The following is a 19491-nucleotide window of genomic DNA, read 5'->3' as shown; positions in this document are numbered from 1 at the left end:
CCAAACCTAAACCTTTATTCCAATCAGTATGGAATGCTGTCTGCCATCCACCGCTTTTTGGTGTTGATAGTATCTGGCTGTTCCTTCCTGGTAGTGACACGCACACGTCACTCCCGGTCGCTGTAAAGTCACACTGACACGTTTCGTCATCACGACTTCAACAGAGAACGTGTTTTTTATGTGGTGTGGACTTTGGTGGACAGTATATGCCTATTAATGATTAAGTTGAATCCTTCACCTATCCTCAGGAAGGATTTACTGGAATTGGAGCAAGTACAAAGAAGGGCAACAAAGCTTTAAATGGGTATGGAGGATATTAGTTATGAGGAAAGGTTGCGAGCAATGAACTTATTCTCTCTGGAGAAGAGACGCTTGAGAGGGGATATAATTTCAATATACAAATACGGTACTGGTGACCCCACAATAGGAATAAAACTTTTTCGCAGAAGAGGGTTTTACAAGACTCATGGCCACTCATTAAAATTAGAAGAAAAGAGGTTTAACCTTAAACTACGTAGAGGGTTCTTTACTGTAATGCCCCGTACACATGGTCGGATTTTCCGATGGAAAATGTCCGATCGGAGCGTGTTGTCGGAAATTCCGACCGTGTGTGGGCTCCATCGGACATTTTCCATCGGATTTTCCGACACACAAAGTTGGACAGCATGAGAAAAAATTTTCCGACAACAAAATCCGTTGTCGGAAATTCCGATCGTGTGTACACAAATCCGACGGACAAAGTGCCACGCATGCTCAGAATAAATAAAGAGATGAAAGCTATTGGCCACTGCCCCGTTTATAATCCCGACGTACGTGTTTTACGTCAACGCGTTCAGAATGATCGGATTTTCCGACAACTTTGTGTGACCGTGTGTATGCAAGACAAGTTTGAGCCAACATCCGTCGGAAAAAATCCTAGGATTTTGTTGTCGGAATGTCCGAACAAAGTCCGACCGTGTGTACGCCCTATTAGAGCGACAAGGATGTGGAATTCCCTTCCACAGGATGTGGTATCAGCGGGGGGCATCGATAGTTTCAAGAATGACCACAACATACAGGGATATACAATGTAATACTGACATATAATCACACACATAGGTTGGACTTGATGGGCTTGTGTCTTTTTTCAACCTCACCTACTATGTAACTATGTAATTGAACTGTCTCATCACCTATCAAAATGCTACTGATTTCTCATATGGTTTCCACATGTGAATGCTGGTCGTATTTCATTTATTTGATTGGAGCGCTGCTTTGAGTATTGGAACTTTGTCTATATGGACTAAGGACTTTTTTTTTTTTACTTACATGTATATTTATGTTTTATGTACATAGTCTTATGTCATATACATTATATATATTTATATATATATGATTTTTTACATATATGATCAGGAATAACAAGAAAACAATACTGCGCTGGTGTAAACAAACTAGCAAAAGCAGCAACAATAAAATGTAAGATATAACACAGTAGACAACAATGAAACAAAGACAGTTGCGCTAAAAATTCTAAATAACAAAAAAAAGTCCAAACTGTGCTAAAACAGTCCAAGTGACAAAAATAGAATTCTATAGAGCAAAGCAGTGTGAAGTTTTGAGTCAAGTGCTTGTATATAAACAATCCAAACGAATCCTCCACCAGGTGACGTCACCAACACTGAAGTTAGGATGTGCCCTTACCACAACAGGTGGACCCTCTTTTATGGAAGGTCAAAACCGCAATGAGGTGTATCAGCCGTAGTGTGTCCCGGGAGCCTGAAATATAGATGATGTCTGTCTCTCCGGCCGTCTGTCCCACACTCAGTACAAATCATCTAGGCACCCAGCAATATCCAAAAATAACAAAAAAAAAGGCTCCAAATAGTGTAAAAATCCTTAGGGTATATTTATTGAAAGAGCAATGCACTCAAACAAAGGATAATAGTTGGTGCTTAAAAAAAATGAATAAAAAAGCTGCAGCTCAATAATAAAAGATTTGCGGTGAATGCTCTGTGTATCCTTGCCTGACCGGTTTCGTCACGATTGGACTTCTTCCGGGGCTTCTGGGACACACTACAGCTGATACACCTCATTGCGGTTTTGACCCTCCATAATAGAGGATCCACCTGTTGTGGTAAGGGCACATCCTAACTTCAGTGTTGGTGACGTCACCTGGTTTAGAATTTTTAGTGCAACTGTCTTTGTTTAATGTTTACATATATGTTTTTGTGAACTTCATTTTATGCTGAGCGGTTCAATAAAGCCTTTGTAGACACTGAGATTATAATTTAAAAAAATATTTAAACATTGCAGCTAACCTTTTTAGATGCTCTATTCTGGACCCTCTATCAAGACAGAATCCTTGGTAGTTCTCTTTAAACCCATACACACTATTAGATTTTCTGCAGATTTTTGTCTTCAGATTTACCAAAACCATGTAGTGCAAGGGCCTGCCTGATTGCATGCAAATTTAAACTCTTGATCTCATATTATATGGTTTTGGTAAATCTGAAGACAAAAATCTGCAGAAAATCTAATAGCGTGTATGGGGCTTTAGTTTGTAAAGGGGTTGGACAACTGTACTTGTCATAGTTAACTTTGTCTGTAATGTGCAGGCAAATCTTCATTATCATTTGTATTGAGATTTGAACCCCGTCTGTCTTAACAAAGGGTCAAAGGTTTAGAACCTGGGCTATGTATGTTAATGAGGACAGACCTGGGACAGGCTTGCTCTAACATTGTTCAAAAAACCTTGCAGTCAGCCATGTCACCTTCTCCTGATAAACATCTAAAAGGTAAGAAATATTTTTAAAAAATCTTTAGGCATGCCATGTGAATGGAAACTAGATTAGTGTGATTTGTTTCCCTATAATCGAAATTCTGACAAAATTTTCATTATTCAAATTATCTGAATTTCCGAATCACAATAGTAGCGAATTTCAACGAATCTGAAATTAAATTATAATTAAATTAATTATTAGAATTCAAAAATGAATTTGAATTTGAAAAATGAATTCAAATTTGAAAATAAATTAATTTGAAATGGAAACCTATTGCTATAAATACAGTAAGGTATAAAAGTGAAATAAGATGATGATTCCTACATAGGCTGCTTTATAGAATAGAACAGATTAAAACAGAATAGAGTAGAATAGAATAGATTAGAATAGAAAATAGTGTAGAATAGAATAAAACAGAATAGAATAAAGTAGAATAGCATAGAAAATAAAGCAATAGATGATAATAAAATAGAATAGAATAAAACAGAAAAGAATAGAATAGAAAAAAGTGGAATAGAATAGAATAAAAAGGAATAGAATAGAAAACGATTAATTGATTAGAATAGAATAAAATAAAATAGAACGAATAAAGCTGTCTTCTGAAATTCCGAATCGATTCGAAAATAACAAATATACGAAACGAATCCGAATATACAAAACATATTCCCTCCCAAAAAATCATTCTAACATAACGAATAAGATGAAACTAAATTAACTTAACAAATAAATACAAAATGAAACAAATTTTTGCATTGTGCACATCTCTAATAGAACACACAACACATATTGTGGGGTTTTCTCAAATTTGACTACAGAAGTGAAAATATGCTTTAAAGTCTATTTAAAGGGGTTGTAAACCCTCGTGGTTTTTCATCTTAATGCATTCTATGTAGACCTTCTGTAGTGCAGCTGCCCCCAGAGCCCCCATTTTACTTACCTGAACCTGATTGTTCCATCGACGGGGATGAGCACAGCAGCTCCATCCGCTGTCTCGGGTCTTCGTTGGATAGATTGATAGCAGCCATTGGCTCCCGCAGCTGTCAATCAAATCCAGTGACATGGGAGCTGGTTGGGGCGAGGCCAAGTCCTGCTGTCTGTGTCAATGGACACAGACAGCATTGATGTCCCCTCCCGCTCCTCCGGTATAATAGCCGAGTGGCTTTTAGCCGCATTGGTTGCTATACCTGGAAAGCCGATCAACTGCTCTAAAAAACGGTACCGGGATGATGCCAACAGCTGCGGGCATCATCCCGGTATAACCCCCGAAAGCCGAGGCCGCACATCTGTGTACGCTCGGCGGGAAAGGAAGAATACACTTTTTATTCATTTTATCATTATTATTCTTTTATTTTCAAAATTAGTACTAAAAACCTTGTTGTACAAAGCAGAAATGTGTAAAAATGATCCTTCCAGGGTTTTAAATATGTTAGGTATGCCTATTTATTTGTATTCTTAGACCCCTTTCACACTGTGCCGCCACCGGCGTCAATGGTAAAGCGGTGCTATTTTTAGCGCCGCTTTACCGTCGTTTTAGCGGCACTATTCGGCCGCTAGCGGGGCGGTTTTAACCCCTCCGCTAGTGGCCGAAAAGGGGTTAAATCACCCGCAAAATGCCACCGGAGCGGCGTTTTTCCCGATTTATCGCAGCGCTGCCCCATTGAAATTCAATTCAATGGGGAGCAGCGGTGGAGGAGCACTGAGTTCACTGCTCCTTCACGGCTCCAAAGAAGCTGCTGGCAGGACTTTTTCTGATGCCCTGCCAGCGCACCGCCCCAGTGTGCAAGCCCTCGGGCTTGCACACTGGAGTGAATGGAGCAGCTGTTTTAGGGCGGTTTGCGGGCACTATTTTTAACGCTATAGTGCCTGCAAAACACTCCAGTGTGAAAGGGATCTTAAAGCATTCTACAATTGTGATCACGCTAATATACCGCAGACTCTGGGTGTACTTATTTTTTAGCAGGTGTTTTCCCTTAGATCTGAAAATATTTCAAGGGTTCATCCGAGGTAAAAAGGTTGAGAAAGGCTGGCTTAGTGATTTCTTTTTTGCATTTGTGATACACCTGATCTTTATCAGGACAGTATATATGTGTTTGCCATATGTGTGTGGTCTTACACATCTGATATGTTTTCTTGAACACGTTTTGTTTTGTATGTGTTTAGTTGTCACTGCTTAGGAAAAATGGGTGCTTTTTGGTTTATTGTACAATCAATTGCTTAGAATTTTCTAAAAATTATTTAAAAAAAAAAAAAGAATTTTCTCTTGCTGTGTCCTGTTAGTTTCAGGTTTATTACAAACTGGCTCATTTGCGTCTTTTGTTTTTTAGTACTATTTGTGCCTGGCAAAAATAAAAACTAAAAATTAAGTTTGCTTTTGGGGGGCAAATACTGTATTTATCGGCGTATAACACGCGCCGGCGTATAACATGCACCCCAAGTTTAGGAGGGAAGTTTAAGGAAAAAAACTTACATTTGAAGTGTGTATCTGCAGCCTTGCCCAGTGTCCATCTGCAGCCTTGCCCAGCCTTACCCTGTGTCCAGCCTTGCCCAGTGTCCATCTGCAGCCTTGCCCAGTGTCCAGCCTTGCCCAGTGTCCATCTGCAGCCTTGCCCAGTGTTCAGCCTTGCCCAGTGTTCATCTGCAGCCTTGCCCAGTGTCCAGCCTTGCCCAGTGTTCATCTGCAGGCTTGCCCAGTGTCCAGCCTTGCCCAGTGTTCATCTGCAGCCTTGCCCAAAATTGCTGCATTATCGTTTAATCACTGCCCCGCTGGTCTAAACACTGGTCTAGATGCCCAAATGCATTGAGTTGCTGCCATGTGATGGCTGATTAGAAATTTGTGTTACCAAGCGATTGATCAGGTGTACTTAATAAAGCAGCCAGTGAGTGTATATATCAGTATGGTTAAACCCTTTCCATTTCTCCGAAAAGCTTTGTGCTTTCCCATGCTCAGTGGCATCTCCAGCTTTCATATTTAGGGGGGCACATGGGGGGACAGGGACAAAAGTAGGGTGGGCAACTATAAAATGCAAATATATATATATATATATCCTGGGGCCCTTTACTGCGATCCCACAACAGGCCCTTTCACATGTTCTGCAGTGATCTCCCTTCCTACTGTATTGGGCCCCCCCAGGGTGGCAGAAAACAAGAGATATATGTCACCAGCATACTAAGAAAATATAAGGGTCCGAAGCAGTGGGAGAACTATCAGGGTTGCAAAGGTTGTCTTGCCACCGGGCCCTGGTGTTCTGCCACTGTGGGGTTCCCCAGCCTCCTCTTGCTGTCCTGCCCCTGCTATTGACAGTGCTGGTCTGGCATCTCTTGGAATTTACAGGCTGGTTCTCCAGTCCTAAGGACAGGAGAAATCAGTCTGTTTTTTCAGTAACTGAGAGTCCTGGTGGAGTCCTTCCTGCAACTCGCTCTTCTCCCTGCCAATGAGGATGCAGGGGAAGGAGCAGATCGGGCGGCCATGGTTGTGTGAGCGCTCGCATTATGCAGTGTCAGCAGGCAGAGGGAGGGGGGTAATCACCCGCAGGAGCTGACTGGGGATGCTCTCCCTCTCAATAGAGAGAATGTTACTCCAGCGGTGGCCTGAGTAAGATGCGGCGCATCCGCTATGAATGCAAACAAAAAGACATTGCCTTTTTGTAAAGAAAAAAAAAAAAGAAAACATTTTTTTTTAAAATTGGGGGGCACATGGTGGGGCACAGCATAATGTTGGGGGGGGGGGGGGTCAGGGCCCCCTCTGCCCCCCTAGGGACGCCATTGCCCATGCTGGACCAGCAAACTTCATCTTCCATTGATATTGATATTTTCACAGTTCTTTGTGTTGAGAAGATATCTAGTTTCCAAAACAATGTCATTTTTGTACGCTTGGCATCTGGAGTCAAGCTTGATGCATAAACTGGATTCCACAACGATAACAAGAATGGCTCCAGCCCCCACTTTAACCGACAAGTCTCAACATAGCATTATACAGATCATTTTTTTCCACCTGAAGATTGATTTATCCAAGAAATTGCCCTAATTGTCTTGTTTTGGTGTTGCGGAATGTTGAGTGTTCCGTACTTTAGAGAACTAATATTAAGCAAATACAGGGTGTTTTATGTTATACTGCCGATTCATTCCCCTCCATACATAAACCTGCTTACACTTTATTTCATATTCCAGTCTAAATGATAATAATAGATCTCAATTTGTTTTCCTCTTTCCATCATCATTCAATCTTCAGTATATGTTTAATCTGACTTCATTCGCATTGATTTATTCCTCTGTGTTCTGATTTACATTTTTGCTCTCACAGAATAGAAGAATTTTGGATTGGCTCTGGTTTCTCATGTGTATTTTGGAACAAAGCAGAAGCCTCGGTGCCAAAACTGGGTGCTGCCTGCACAGCTGTCATCATTATCTATCACTCTCACATAAAACCTCATCTAATGTATGCACACAGGTGCACGGAGCATTCAACGCACAACCCAGGCGGCAAAGTTCATTCAGCTTTAGGACCTTTTAACCACTTAAGCCGCGGACCATTTCGCTGGCCAAAGACCAGAGCACTTTTTGCGATATGGCACTGCGTCGCTTTAACTGACAATTACGCGGTCATGCGACGTGGCTCCTAAACAAAATTGACGTCCTTTTTTTCCCACAAATAGAGCTTTCTTTTGGTGGTATTTGATCACCCCTGCGGTTTTTATTTTTTGCGCTATATACAAAAAAAGAGCGACAGTTTTAAAAAAAACGCATTATTTTTTACATTTTGCTATAATAAATATCCCCCTCAGTTTAGGCCGGTACGTATTCTTCTACATATTTTTGGTAAAAAAAAATCGCAATAAGCGTTTATTGATTGGTTTGCGCACAAGTTATAGCATTTACAAAATAGGGGATAGTTTTATGGCATTTTTATTAATATTTTTTTTTTTACTAGTAATAGCGGCGATCAGCGATTTTTATCATGACTGCAATATTATGGCGGACACATCGGACGTTTTTGACACATTTTTGGGACCATTGTCATTTATACAGCAACCAGTGCTATATAAATGCACTGATTCCTGTGTAAATGACACTGGCAGTGAAGGGGTTAACCACTAGGGGGCAGTGTAGGGGTTAAGTATGTCCTAGGGAGTGATTCTAACTGTGAGGGGGCGTGGCTATGTGTGACACATCACTGATCTCTGCTCCCGATCACAGGGAGTAGAGATCAGTGACACTGTCACTAGGCAGAACGGGGAGATGCTTGTTTACATTAGCATCTCCCTGTCTTTCCTCTCCGTGAGGAGACCGTGGGGTATCCCCATGGTGATCAAGTCTGTGGGACCTGCGCCCTGACTCACGGAGCTCCCGGCCGGCGCGCACGTGCGCCACCGGCGACGCGCACGCAATGGCACTGCGGCAAATTTAAAGGGACATACGCGTACGCCCATTTGCCCAGCTGTGCCATTCTGTCGACGTACAGTACATCGGCGTGCACCGGTCAGGAACCGGTTAACAGGGATGTCTTCTGGTTTTTCTTCAGCAGAGGAGGCATGAGCAGATTCCCTACTGAACTGGAACAGAACAGGACAAATGTCATTTTTGTAAAAATGACCATTGATATTTTTTTCCTCCATGTTGGAACCCTTTTGTGGACCCATGTTTGATCTATGGGTGGTCGGAAGAAAACAGACTTGTGTCTGAGTACATCAGGTTACCGCCGATCCATCACGTTTAGGTCTGGAAAAATGAATAAGGGTCCAGTCTTTTACTATTTCTTTTTCCACACCTGGATGGACGCACAGAAAAGTGGATGTAAACAGACACATGTCTGTTTACATCTGCTTGCCTAAATAATTACGTGGAGCTTCCCATCAAGTCCACCTGAAAAACTGATAGAGGAACCTGTTTGGAAATCCCTTGTGAAAGGACCCAAAGGGGTTGATTTACTAAAACCGAAGAATGCAAAATCTGGTTCAGCTCTGCATGGTAGCCAATCAGCTTTTAACTTCTGCTTGTTCAATTAAGCTTTGACAAAAACCTGGAAGCTGATTTTTCTATGCAGAGAGATTTTGCACTCTCCAGTTTTATTAAATAAAGGTGTTTATTAGTGGCGGCTGGTGCCCAATATTTTTTTGGGGGCGACAAACAAACCTGACCCCCTCACCCACACTACCGCCATCCCCCCCCCGTGGGAGACGCACAGGAAGATGGCGATCAGTGGCCTTACCTTAGGACGATGACGAGGTGGTGCTGGATCTAGGGCTCCTGGAAGCTTAAAGAAGCTGTTGCTGCCCCTCCCCCTGCTACTCCACGCTCCAGCTTGCTGAGGGAAGAGCCAGGGCCATTGCTTCTCCTCCCGGGCCAAACAGGAAGTGGGTCCTGAGACCCGATTGGCTGGGAGTCCTAGAACTCCCTGGCCAGTCATGTCTCAGGACCCGCTTCCTGATTGGCCAGGAGGAGAAGCAGGAAGGCATTAGCTCTGCGCCCTGAGCCCACCTTTTTTTGAAGCCAATTAGTGCCTCAGGCTCTAATCATGTGCTTCAAAAAAACCCCCATTGTGTCCGGTGCCCTGCATGTAGATTAGGGGCCGGGTGCATGGATTAGGGGGGTGATGCTCCTGTGTCGCTAATGGAGCGGCCGCCACTGGTCTTTATAGTATTCAATGTTAGTCAGTAGTAGTGTGAATGGTTAGGTGGCTACTAGCAAAAGAGAGCACACCACCTGAGTTGGTTCGAATATGACCGGGATACAGCTAATTTGGAGGCTGAATTGAAAAAATGGACTGGATTTTTTTTTTAAATACTATTGTTGCATTTTTTTTTCCTATTGTGCAAAAAGACTTAAATAACACAATAAATAATCAATAACGATAACACTACTAATAATCAAAAAAGTATAACACAAAGACAAGACAAAGGCATAGACTTTGTTTTATTTTTGAAACTGTTTTAAATAATATTTGTATTTTTTTTTTTAAAAAAAAAGCTCTTATAGCTCCATCAATTGGTTGGAAATGGAAAAAATAAAATATTCACATGTAATGTTTCTTATCAATTTAAAAAATTTTTAAAAAAGCCTTTTACATTTTATCTTTAAATTCCACACATATTAGTTCCCTTTAAAGTGATTCTAGACATGGTTGCCCTATATACCCTATGAGGTTTTTGTTTAACACCCCCCCCCCACCTTGTAGTAGAGCTGCACAATTAATCGTTAAAAAATTGTGATCTCGATTCAACCCCCCTCACGATCTCTATGCAGAATTTCCTGATTCATTCATGTAACAAGTATAGAAAGTTCCCTGCTCACTCAGCTGTCAAAAGAAAAAAAAATGGGCAGTCTGCCAAGTTTTTCACAACATTCTTGGCACTGGTAGAGAACTATAAATATTGTAACTTTTAGTTCTTAGATCAAAGGAATGGGAATTTTAACCACTTAAAGTCTAAACCTTTTTCTGACACTTGTTTCTTACAAAGTTAAAATCAGTATTTTTTGCTAGAAAATTACTTGGATCCCCCAAACATTATATATATATTTTTAGCAGAGAACCTAGAGCAGGGGTGGGCAACCTTCTGAGCGCAGTGTGCCGAAAAATGTTTTCAAAGAAATTGAGCGTGCTGATTTTTTAACAACTTTTTATATAACTACTTTTTATAAAGTAGATGCTGTAAACTACTTGAGTATTAGTAAGTAATTAACATCCGGCACTCTCACGCCTCAGATTAGCCCCAATTCCTGCAACACCACACTTCAGATCAGCCCCAATTCATGCACCTTCACACCTCAGACTGTCCCCCCTGAAAATCTCTCCCACCACTGTAACCCCCTGCACATCTGCCCCACCACTGTAACCCCCTGCACATCTGTCCCACCACTGTAACCCCCTGTACATCTGTCCCACCACTGTAACCCCCTGTACATCTGCCCCGCCACTGTACCACCCTGCTCCTCTGTCCCACCACTGTTAACACCCTGCTCATCTGCCCCACCAATGTTCCCCCTTTCTCATATGCCCCACCACTGTACCTCCCTGCACATCTGCTCTACCGTCGTACCCCCATGCTCTTCTGTCTCACCGCTCAACCATCTTCTCACCTGTCCTAACACTGAACTTATCTGCTCATCTGCCCCACCACTGTACCTCCTGTACATCTGTCCCACATCTGTTCCCCCTGCTCTTCTGCCCCACCACTGTAACCCCCTGCTCATTTGTTCCACTGATGTACCTCCTTTCTCCTCTGCCCCTCCACTGTTCCCCCTTGTACATCTGTGCCACCTTTGTACCCCCTGCTCTTCTGCCCCACCACTGTAACCCCCTTCTCATCTGGCCCAACACTGAACCCCCCCCCACCCCTGCTCATCTGCCCCAACACTTAACCTCCCCTGCTTATCTGCCCCATCAATGTACCCCTTTTTTCATCTGCCCCATCGCTGTACCTCTCTGCACATCTTCTCCACCGCCGTATCCCCATGCTCTTACTACTGAATCACCTTCGCATCTGTCCTAACATTGAAACCATCTCCTCATCTGCCCCACCACTGTAACCCACTTTCTCGTCTGCCCCACCAATGTACCTCCTGCACATCTGTCTCACTTCTGGACCCCACCACTGTAACCCCCTGTACATCTGCCCCACCACTGTACCACCCTGCTCCTCTGTCCCACCACTGTTAACACCCTGCTCATCTGCCCCACCAATGTTCCCCCTTTCTCATATGCCCCACCACTGTACCTCCCTGCACATCTGCTCTACCGTCGTACCCCCATGCTCTTCTGTCTCACCGCTCAACCATCTTCTCACCTGTCCTAACACTGAACTTATCTGCTCATCTGCCCCACCACTGTACCTCCTGTACATCTGTCCCACATCTGTTCCCCCTGCTCTTCTGCCCCACCACTGTAACCCCCTGCTCATTTGTTCCACTGATGTACCTCCTTTCTCCTCTGCCCCTCCACTGTTCCCCCTTGTACATCTGTGCCACCTTTGTACCCCCTGCTCTTCTGCCCCACCACTGTAACCCCCTTCTCAACCCCCTTCTGCCCCACCAATGTACCCCTTCTCAACCCCCTTCTGCCCCACCAATGTACCTCCTGCACATCTGTCTCACTTCTGGACCCCAGAAGAGGAGGATCGGAGATGCTCTGTGAAAAACCATCGCACAGAGCAGGTAAGTATAACATGTTTGCTATTTACAAAAAAATTGAAAATCCTATAGAATCACTTTAAAAATATTTTGCTGACAAGGGACCCTCTCCAGTGCTAGTATGGGCAGCTCCAGCCTCATCATGTCTTTTTTTTAGCTGAAATATTAGCCGTCAATAAATGCACTATGGAATAATGATGTTGTTTACCCTCAAGGGCGAATTGGTGAAAAAGCCAAGTGAAGTGTCGATATAATAATCCGAACTCCAGCTGTCTGTGTCTCTACTTGTTCATAATTACCGAATGCTGTCAGGACATATGCCTTCTGAAGTGCATTCTTGTTGTTAGTAGTCATTGTTTGCAGAATCGCCAACAGTATGGGGGACTGCTGTCATGATCATGCTGGGAATTTTTTATTTATTTTTTATTGTATTTTAAAAGCAGTTTTTAAGTATTGGGAAATCTTAAATTTACACCAATCTCAAAATAATTGTGACTGTTCAGTATGTTTCCTGTATCCTTATTCTTTTTTACATAAAGAATTAAAAAAAAATATTCTATTCAAGTGTGCATTCCTAACTAAAAAAAGGTCCCTTCTATTGCTTTCAGTCTCCTCCAAATTCCTTTTTTTGTTTGCTGTGTGATCTGACTTCCTATTAGAGGGTGGCTACATTCTTTCTCTATGGTCACACTTTATGTAAGAGTGTAGGCACCGTCTCTTGCTCACACCTGAGATGGACAATGGACTATGGGATTTGTAGTGAGCATAGAGCAGTGTACATGACCACAACTAATGTGTGCAGCATAGCTCAAATCTAGGCAATAGGTCATATAATTTCCGTTGAAAAAATTGATCACTGACTAGCAGTGGCGGCCCATCCATTAGGGGCACCAGGGAGCTGCCCCCTCTCTCCATGCCACCCCCTATATGCAATGGATAGATTCATGCATAGCATGAATCTATCCATGGCTGCCGCCACCCCCTATTCATGCGTCCGCCCCCAGAGGCTCTAATAGGCTTCAAAATAGGGTGGGCTCAGGTCGTAGAGAATGCGCTCTGATCTCCCCCAGGTGTGTTATAACAGCAAATGTATATTCGCTGTTAAAAACACTGATCCTTAATTCGGCCAGTCAGAAGAGGGTGTGAGACACCTATTCCTATTGGCCAAAAATTGAAGACTCCCGATTCGCCGCTGAGGATGAGGGAGGAAACGGAAACCGCCGCCGCTGTGATGACCTGTGGAAAGCAGGAGAATGGGAGGCCGCCAAGCAGGGGAAGCCACCGGTGATGTGGTAAGTGCTACCGACCAACCGGGGGGGCATTGGTTGGCGGCATACTGTTTGCAACCCCCCAAAAAAAAAATTTAGCCGGCCACCACTGCTGACTATGCTGACTAGACTGATCCTCCCATTTAAGATCATGTGACCTGTGCCTAGGCACCAATTGAAGGGCAATGCTTCACCCAGAATTCTGCACTGAGATTTAATTCAGTCTACAGGCAATATTTTGCACGAAATACAGCCTTCCTGGGAATGTTCTTAGGATTTGGGATCTTTGGTTCATACACAGAGCTAGGGGTGCAGAGTTTTTTGATACAATACAGAACATATTTATGTAACTCTAATAAAGTCCCCCTACCACTACAACCATTTATGCTATGACTTAAAGTGGAGGTCCACCCTGAAAAAAAAAATGCACCAAAAAATACCTAACAAAATGGAGGAAAAAAAATTTTTTTACTTACGTGAAATGGCTGTTGCTAGGCCTAGGCAGTCTTCCTAATCTGCCTCTTCCTACACCGCGCTGATCTTCAGTCTTCTGCTTCCCACGTTGTCTTCTGGGGAATGGGGCGCGGTGTGTTATGGGAACTGTGTTTGTCCCACAACACATCGCGTCCCATTCATAAAGCGCCGCGCCGCTCGCGCATGCGCAGTAGGAAACTGGCAGTGAAGCCGCAAGGCTCCACTGCCTGTTTCCCTTACTTAGGATAGCGGTGCCGGGATCCGAGAGCCGAGGGGCGGGTCGGCTCGGGCGGCCGACATTGCAGCACCCAGGACAGGTAAGTACTTATTTAAAGTCAGCAGCTACAGTGTTTGTAGCTGCTGACTTTTAATTTTTTTTTTTATGACGGAATCCCGCTTTAAATAAATGTCTACCAACCAATAATTTAGAATTTTTTTAGCAAGTGCAGTGGAATGCCATGACCTTGAAGGGGGTTTTTTTTCAGCTAAATTTTCACTTAATTTGTTTGATTTTTTACATTTATACAGTTGATATGTTTTAAGTTTTATATATGTTTTTTTGCTATATGTGTACAATCCTTTTTTGCACATAAATCTTTCATACATGACAACAGATTTTTAGAGCACTATGAGATATCTAAAGGGAAAGCACTGCCGTTTGGATTGCTTTTTCTGACTTAAACTAATAAGGGATATACTGCTCTGACACATTTACTTGTGTAAGGTAATTTTTGAGCTATTGAAACTGATAAACACTTTTCTTTTTATAATAAGTACAGTAGTAAATAAGTTGAATGGAGTTGAATAGAAAATTACAAACATTTATATTTACGCAGCTAAACAAAATGATCTAAATAGGCCTTAAAGTAAACCTATAACAAGCATGGGTAATACAACTGAAATATTGATAAAATATGAAGAAACAGGAGTTAATTTTGGTGCAAATGACATATCAAAAACATCAGTAGATGCAGAGATACAGGCATCTACATTTTACATGTAAAGTTTGACTTTTTAGATTTGGCCTAGTCTTCGAAGCCTCCACATTTGTGCTTTACTAAGCCATCGGTAGCCTTAGGAGATAGAAAGTCAACCATGACCTTCAGAAGAAAATTTAAAATTTCTGTGCAATTTGACCTACTTATTTCTCTGGATCTGCTGATTATTTTTATATGAGGTTTTGTTTTTTTACATTACATGTTCAGCTTAATTGCTCACGTGATTTTCTGGATTCTTCGTTGTTTGATATTGTAGAATAGAAGCCTGTATTTATTTTGCAGTTTTATCTGAGTAGCCCCTCATAGGTGTCTGTCTTGAGGGCTGGGTAACCTGCTAAACATATCCGTTTCTTGTTGTAATGGTCTTTTTCATTTAGAAGAAACACTGAGGAGCACTTTGAGAAAACAACTTTTCCAGTGAGAATTAAATCTGTCTAAGAATGACAAAAAGGAATTGTGGCTATTGTAATAATTGAAATATTCTCAAATGAACTCTGGACTTGTTTTGAAAAGTTTTGTTGGATTGGGACAGTCTATAAATCAAGGTTATACTTTCTAACAATACTCCTCTTGTCTTTTCAGCTTCACCTGGCTTTCTGGGCAAGTCCACAGAAACTTTTTGTGCAAGTTTTCTGGACATGTGGTGGAGTTATTTGATGAAGAGTTTAGACATCTATATGCCACATCCAAACCAGTGATGGGATTGAAGTCCCCAGCTCCAATGGCGCCAGTCTTAAAAAAGGATAATGAGAAAGGGGCAATGTCAGAAACCAGCAGCCAGGAGAGTAAAAACACAACTTCAGAACCTCTTAGTGGGTCATCCAGTATTTCCTACACATCACAACCACCTTTATCTCCTACATCCATCACTCCAGTTCAAACCCCTGTGCTATCTCCAGTGACATCCCCCGTGCTATCTCCAGTGACAACCCCCCTGCAGCGCATTAATTCTTTCCATGGCTACTCCTCTCTTCGAAATCCCCCAACGCCAACCAACTACCAACCAAACTACTTCCAGAGAAGCTACCAACCTGAGTCCCAAACCCATATGTTCAACAATAATAACAACATCTACCGCTCATTCAGGACTCGCAGAGAAGACTTTTTGAGCTCCAGGTTTACCCAAGGGTGGAGATTTTTTTCTAAACCCACAATGACCTAAAACATTCTGTTACTTGCTATGCACTGGTACAAATAATGCACTAAACAACTACAAACTCCAGTAGTAAAATTACAATTAATAAGTAGGGTGTAACAAGTATGAAATGTAAAATGAAAAAATGCTTTTATTAAAAAGGGAACACTGTACATGAACAAGTAGGTAACATTTTTTTCAATGTCATAACTCGCCCTACTAAAGAGGGGCCCAACCATGACCTCTGCTTCTCTAATAAGTACAGTACCAAGGAAAACTGTTGGCCATTTGCAGCTTTTATGAGTAAAAGTCCTGAGTAAGAGTAAAAACACGAAGTCTCCTACTCATATCTTTGTTAGATGGGCTGTTTATGCCCAAGATTGCTCAAAATTGTAAGATAAAAATCTAAACCTGACAGTTTCTCAAACCTGCTATACAGATAAAAAACCTTCAAAACTTCTTCAATCACTTATTGGAAAAATCAAAAGCTGCCCCTTCTACTCCATACTTTTCCATTACTGTGATGGGCAATCTCATCGACCACCCACCTAACTTCACCAGGAATGTTGTTCTGTTTCAAATGTCGCTTTATACATTGACATACCGCCTTAGACCCAGTCTACCTGGACAGTTCCTCTGCAGACTTGGCGCTGTCCACAGGCAGCTTAACTCTTCAATAAGATACAGAAGCTGAATCCAATGCATTTTAACTTCAGCTAATTGCAGTAGAGATTATGTTTTTCCAGTACTTTGAAGTGTAAGAAGATAATGACTTTCCTAAGCCCTGTCTCTTCAAAGTACTAACCTTGACTGAGGGAACATGGAAGAAACGGAGCAGGTCTAGCTAGAACTGAACTAACTAGCACTAAACAGAAAAAGTGGGACAGAACAAATGTGTATGTTTTTGGAGCTCCTTGTGGCTTACTAAAATGGATGTAGGTGTGTACAGGAACCTCAAGGTACTTGTATTTTATAATTGTGATTATTTAAGCAGTGTTGAGCCACTGACAAGTCTAGTTTAATGGCAAGCTATTATGGTTTTTGGCTATTTTTAATGTTTACAAGTGTAGAAACTGATCCTTATGATTTTTTTTTATTGCTTGTATAAATTGTTTATGATACAAAAAAAACACCTAATACTGGGGGCATTCATGACATTTAGGTTGCAAAGCATATTGGGCTATCTAATAAAAAGCCCAGTACTGTCAGCAAACTTGTTTATTGCCTTTATCTAACTGAAAATCCATACAGGTTTCTTTGAGCTAGTAGACAAGGTGTGCAGTGTCTCCATCTTCTGACTCATTCATCTGTGTGTGTATCGTAAAAAGATCTGAATAGCAGAAGATGAAGTTACACAGGCTAGTCTGACTATTCACAGCATAGTGGTAAAACCTGCAGCTTCACCAACACCTGTTGGTAGTAAGTTGTAAATATTAAAATATTAATATCCAGTTTTTTAATGTAATAAGATTTAAAATGTAAAAATCTAAATTTTTTAGTCCCAAACAAAAAATGGAAAATTTATTAAAAAAACATGATTCCCTTAATTCCCCTAATTCCCTAATTAGCATATAGTATATGCAATGCTCTTGTACATATTAAGCAGTTAATCAATTGATTTTACCAGTTATGTGGAGTTGTTCTTGAAACTTGAACATTTAATGAACACTGTGTATTGCTGTTACACGTTGTAAGCATTCATACTATGGCATCAGGAAGTATTGTGAACTGACTAGTAAAGTTACTTCTTTTTGTATTTTGTATAACGCACATTTGTTTATTTGCTAGGAGTTTACGGCATTACGGATTTTTTTTTGTTCTTTCATTTAAGTCCGTTAGCGTTCTGGGTCATGTTGTAAACAGTGTAAGATTTTATTTTTGCTGCTTATAGGATGTTGATGGTCAAGGGTCTCCACACAAGGGCTAAGAGTTACAAGTGGTGTATCCAGCCATGGTATAACTTGCAATGACTACCTGTCCATACAGGGTATCTCCAGTGAGTTTTACCCCATGTTGGCCATCCGCATTTCTATGGATTTTGGGGAAAAAGACTATCAATTATCTTAATTTTTCCATCTACCAAGTTGGAGGATAGAGTACTACCTGAACGGCCAAAAAGCTGAGGAAAAGCGCATATCTTACTACTCCTCATTGTCAATAACATATTTGACAACAAAGCAACAAGTTCACCTAAATGCCACCCCTCCAGCTGCATGTGCTTACCTTTACTTTGCCTACCTGTTGCTCTCTTAGCCCCTTGAAGTGATTAGAAAAGCCATGCATAAGCTCCAGTTCGCTGTGTTTGGAGTTTACTCAAGATTAAGGACTGTCTCCCCACCTTCATGTGTCGAGTGGTGGTCACTCAAGCACACAGAGCTGCATCATGGAAGGAAGGGGAGTGAGTAACATGTATTTCATAAAGGGAAGCAACGCTGTATCCTGGCCTAGGCCGACAAGGCCTAGGCCTAGGGCAGCACTTTGCAGGGGGGCAGCACGGAACGAGTCCCCTTTGGCTTGCGCTACACTATTAGTGTAGCACCAATATTACACGGCAGAATGGGCTGAGAGGCAAATATTAGTCTATCGCCCCCATAAAGTGACCGCACTGCTTCCGGTATGCGGCCGGCCGGCATTCCGCAATTGTGGGGGGGGGGGGCGCCGCTTCTAATTTTGATTGTCCTATCATCCTGGACCACAAACCTTCCTCACTGTGCTATATGTTTTCTGCTGCACCATTGACATGGTTATATCTTCTTAGTCCTCTCCAAAAAATTATCAGAAATTTGTGCTTAAAGTGGAACTACAGGAAACACTTTTTTTTTTCATTTTGCATAGAATAAGGGAGGGTTATAGCCCCTGTCAGTTAATTTTTTTACCATCCCTGTCCTATTGCAGAGATTTCCCTTCACTTCCTGCCCCATAGCTAAACAGGAAGTGAGAGGAAATCTATGCAAATTAAGGGAATACATCCCCCCCCAGGACCTCAGAAAATGTGTCCCCACTCCAAAATTTCAGGGCGGGTCTTAAACAGCAAGGGGTGTGGCTTTGACAGGAAGGGGTGGGTCATATTTAAATTAGAGGGTGCACGAGTTTAGTCAGGCCTAGGGCAGCACAAAACCTAAATACACTACTGAAGGAAAGTAACATGAATTTCACTTTGCTTGAAGGGCTACGCTGGGGGAGGGGCAAAATTAAGGTAAGTAACTCCAGGGGCAACAGTTAAGTGGACCCGTTGCTTTGCACTGCATGTACATGGCACACGTTCACTTACCAAATGTGATAGCAGTTCTCCTGGTGATGTACTATGTAGTTTACTGTTCTGTCTGGAAATGTAATAGAAGGTGAAAACTGAACATGCTGAATGGCTGCACTGACAATGCATTAACTGTTAATTATTTTTAAATAAAATGTACATATTATATAAATTACCAGAGTTGGTGTTTTTTTTTTTTTTTTTTGGTGAGGGGGACATTAAGTAATTTGTAGATGCAGATACGTTGTTAAAAAATTGTCATACATTTATAGAAAGCACAGTGTTGGCCCAAAGGCTGATTTCAAGAACACCAGAAAGTGAGTTTCAAGGTAAGTACCACCAACTACAGCCATCGTGAAGTTGCCTGCCTTTCCCTTTATTTTATTTCACTGGAAAACACTGCAGGAGAAGTAATGCCCCGTACACACGGTTGGACTTTGTTCAGACATTCCGACAACAAAATCCTCGGATTTTTTCC

At 41.9% G+C, this 19491-nt stretch overlaps 1 protein-coding gene across 1 annotated transcript in view; it reads left to right on the top strand.

Annotated features, from left to right (window-relative positions):
* Positions 1-19185, top strand: part of FAM83A (family with sequence similarity 83 member A) — a 94876-nt gene extending 75691 nt beyond the window's left edge. The window contains exon 4 of the mRNA XM_073632210.1: positions 15208-19185. Coding sequence (XP_073488311.1) covers positions 15208-15787 — 580 coding nt within the window. The 3' untranslated portion in view covers positions 15788-19185. The remainder of the gene's footprint in view (positions 1-15207) is intronic.
* The last annotated feature ends 306 nt before the right edge of the window (positions 19186-19491 follow it).

The sequence above is a fragment of the Aquarana catesbeiana genome, linkage group LG05 (genome assembly GCF_042186555.1).
Source record: "Aquarana catesbeiana isolate 2022-GZ linkage group LG05, ASM4218655v1, whole genome shotgun sequence".
NCBI classification, from domain to species: Eukaryota; Metazoa; Chordata; class Amphibia; order Anura; family Ranidae; genus Aquarana; species Aquarana catesbeiana.
This window is presented reverse-complemented; position numbering and strand designations above follow the sequence as displayed.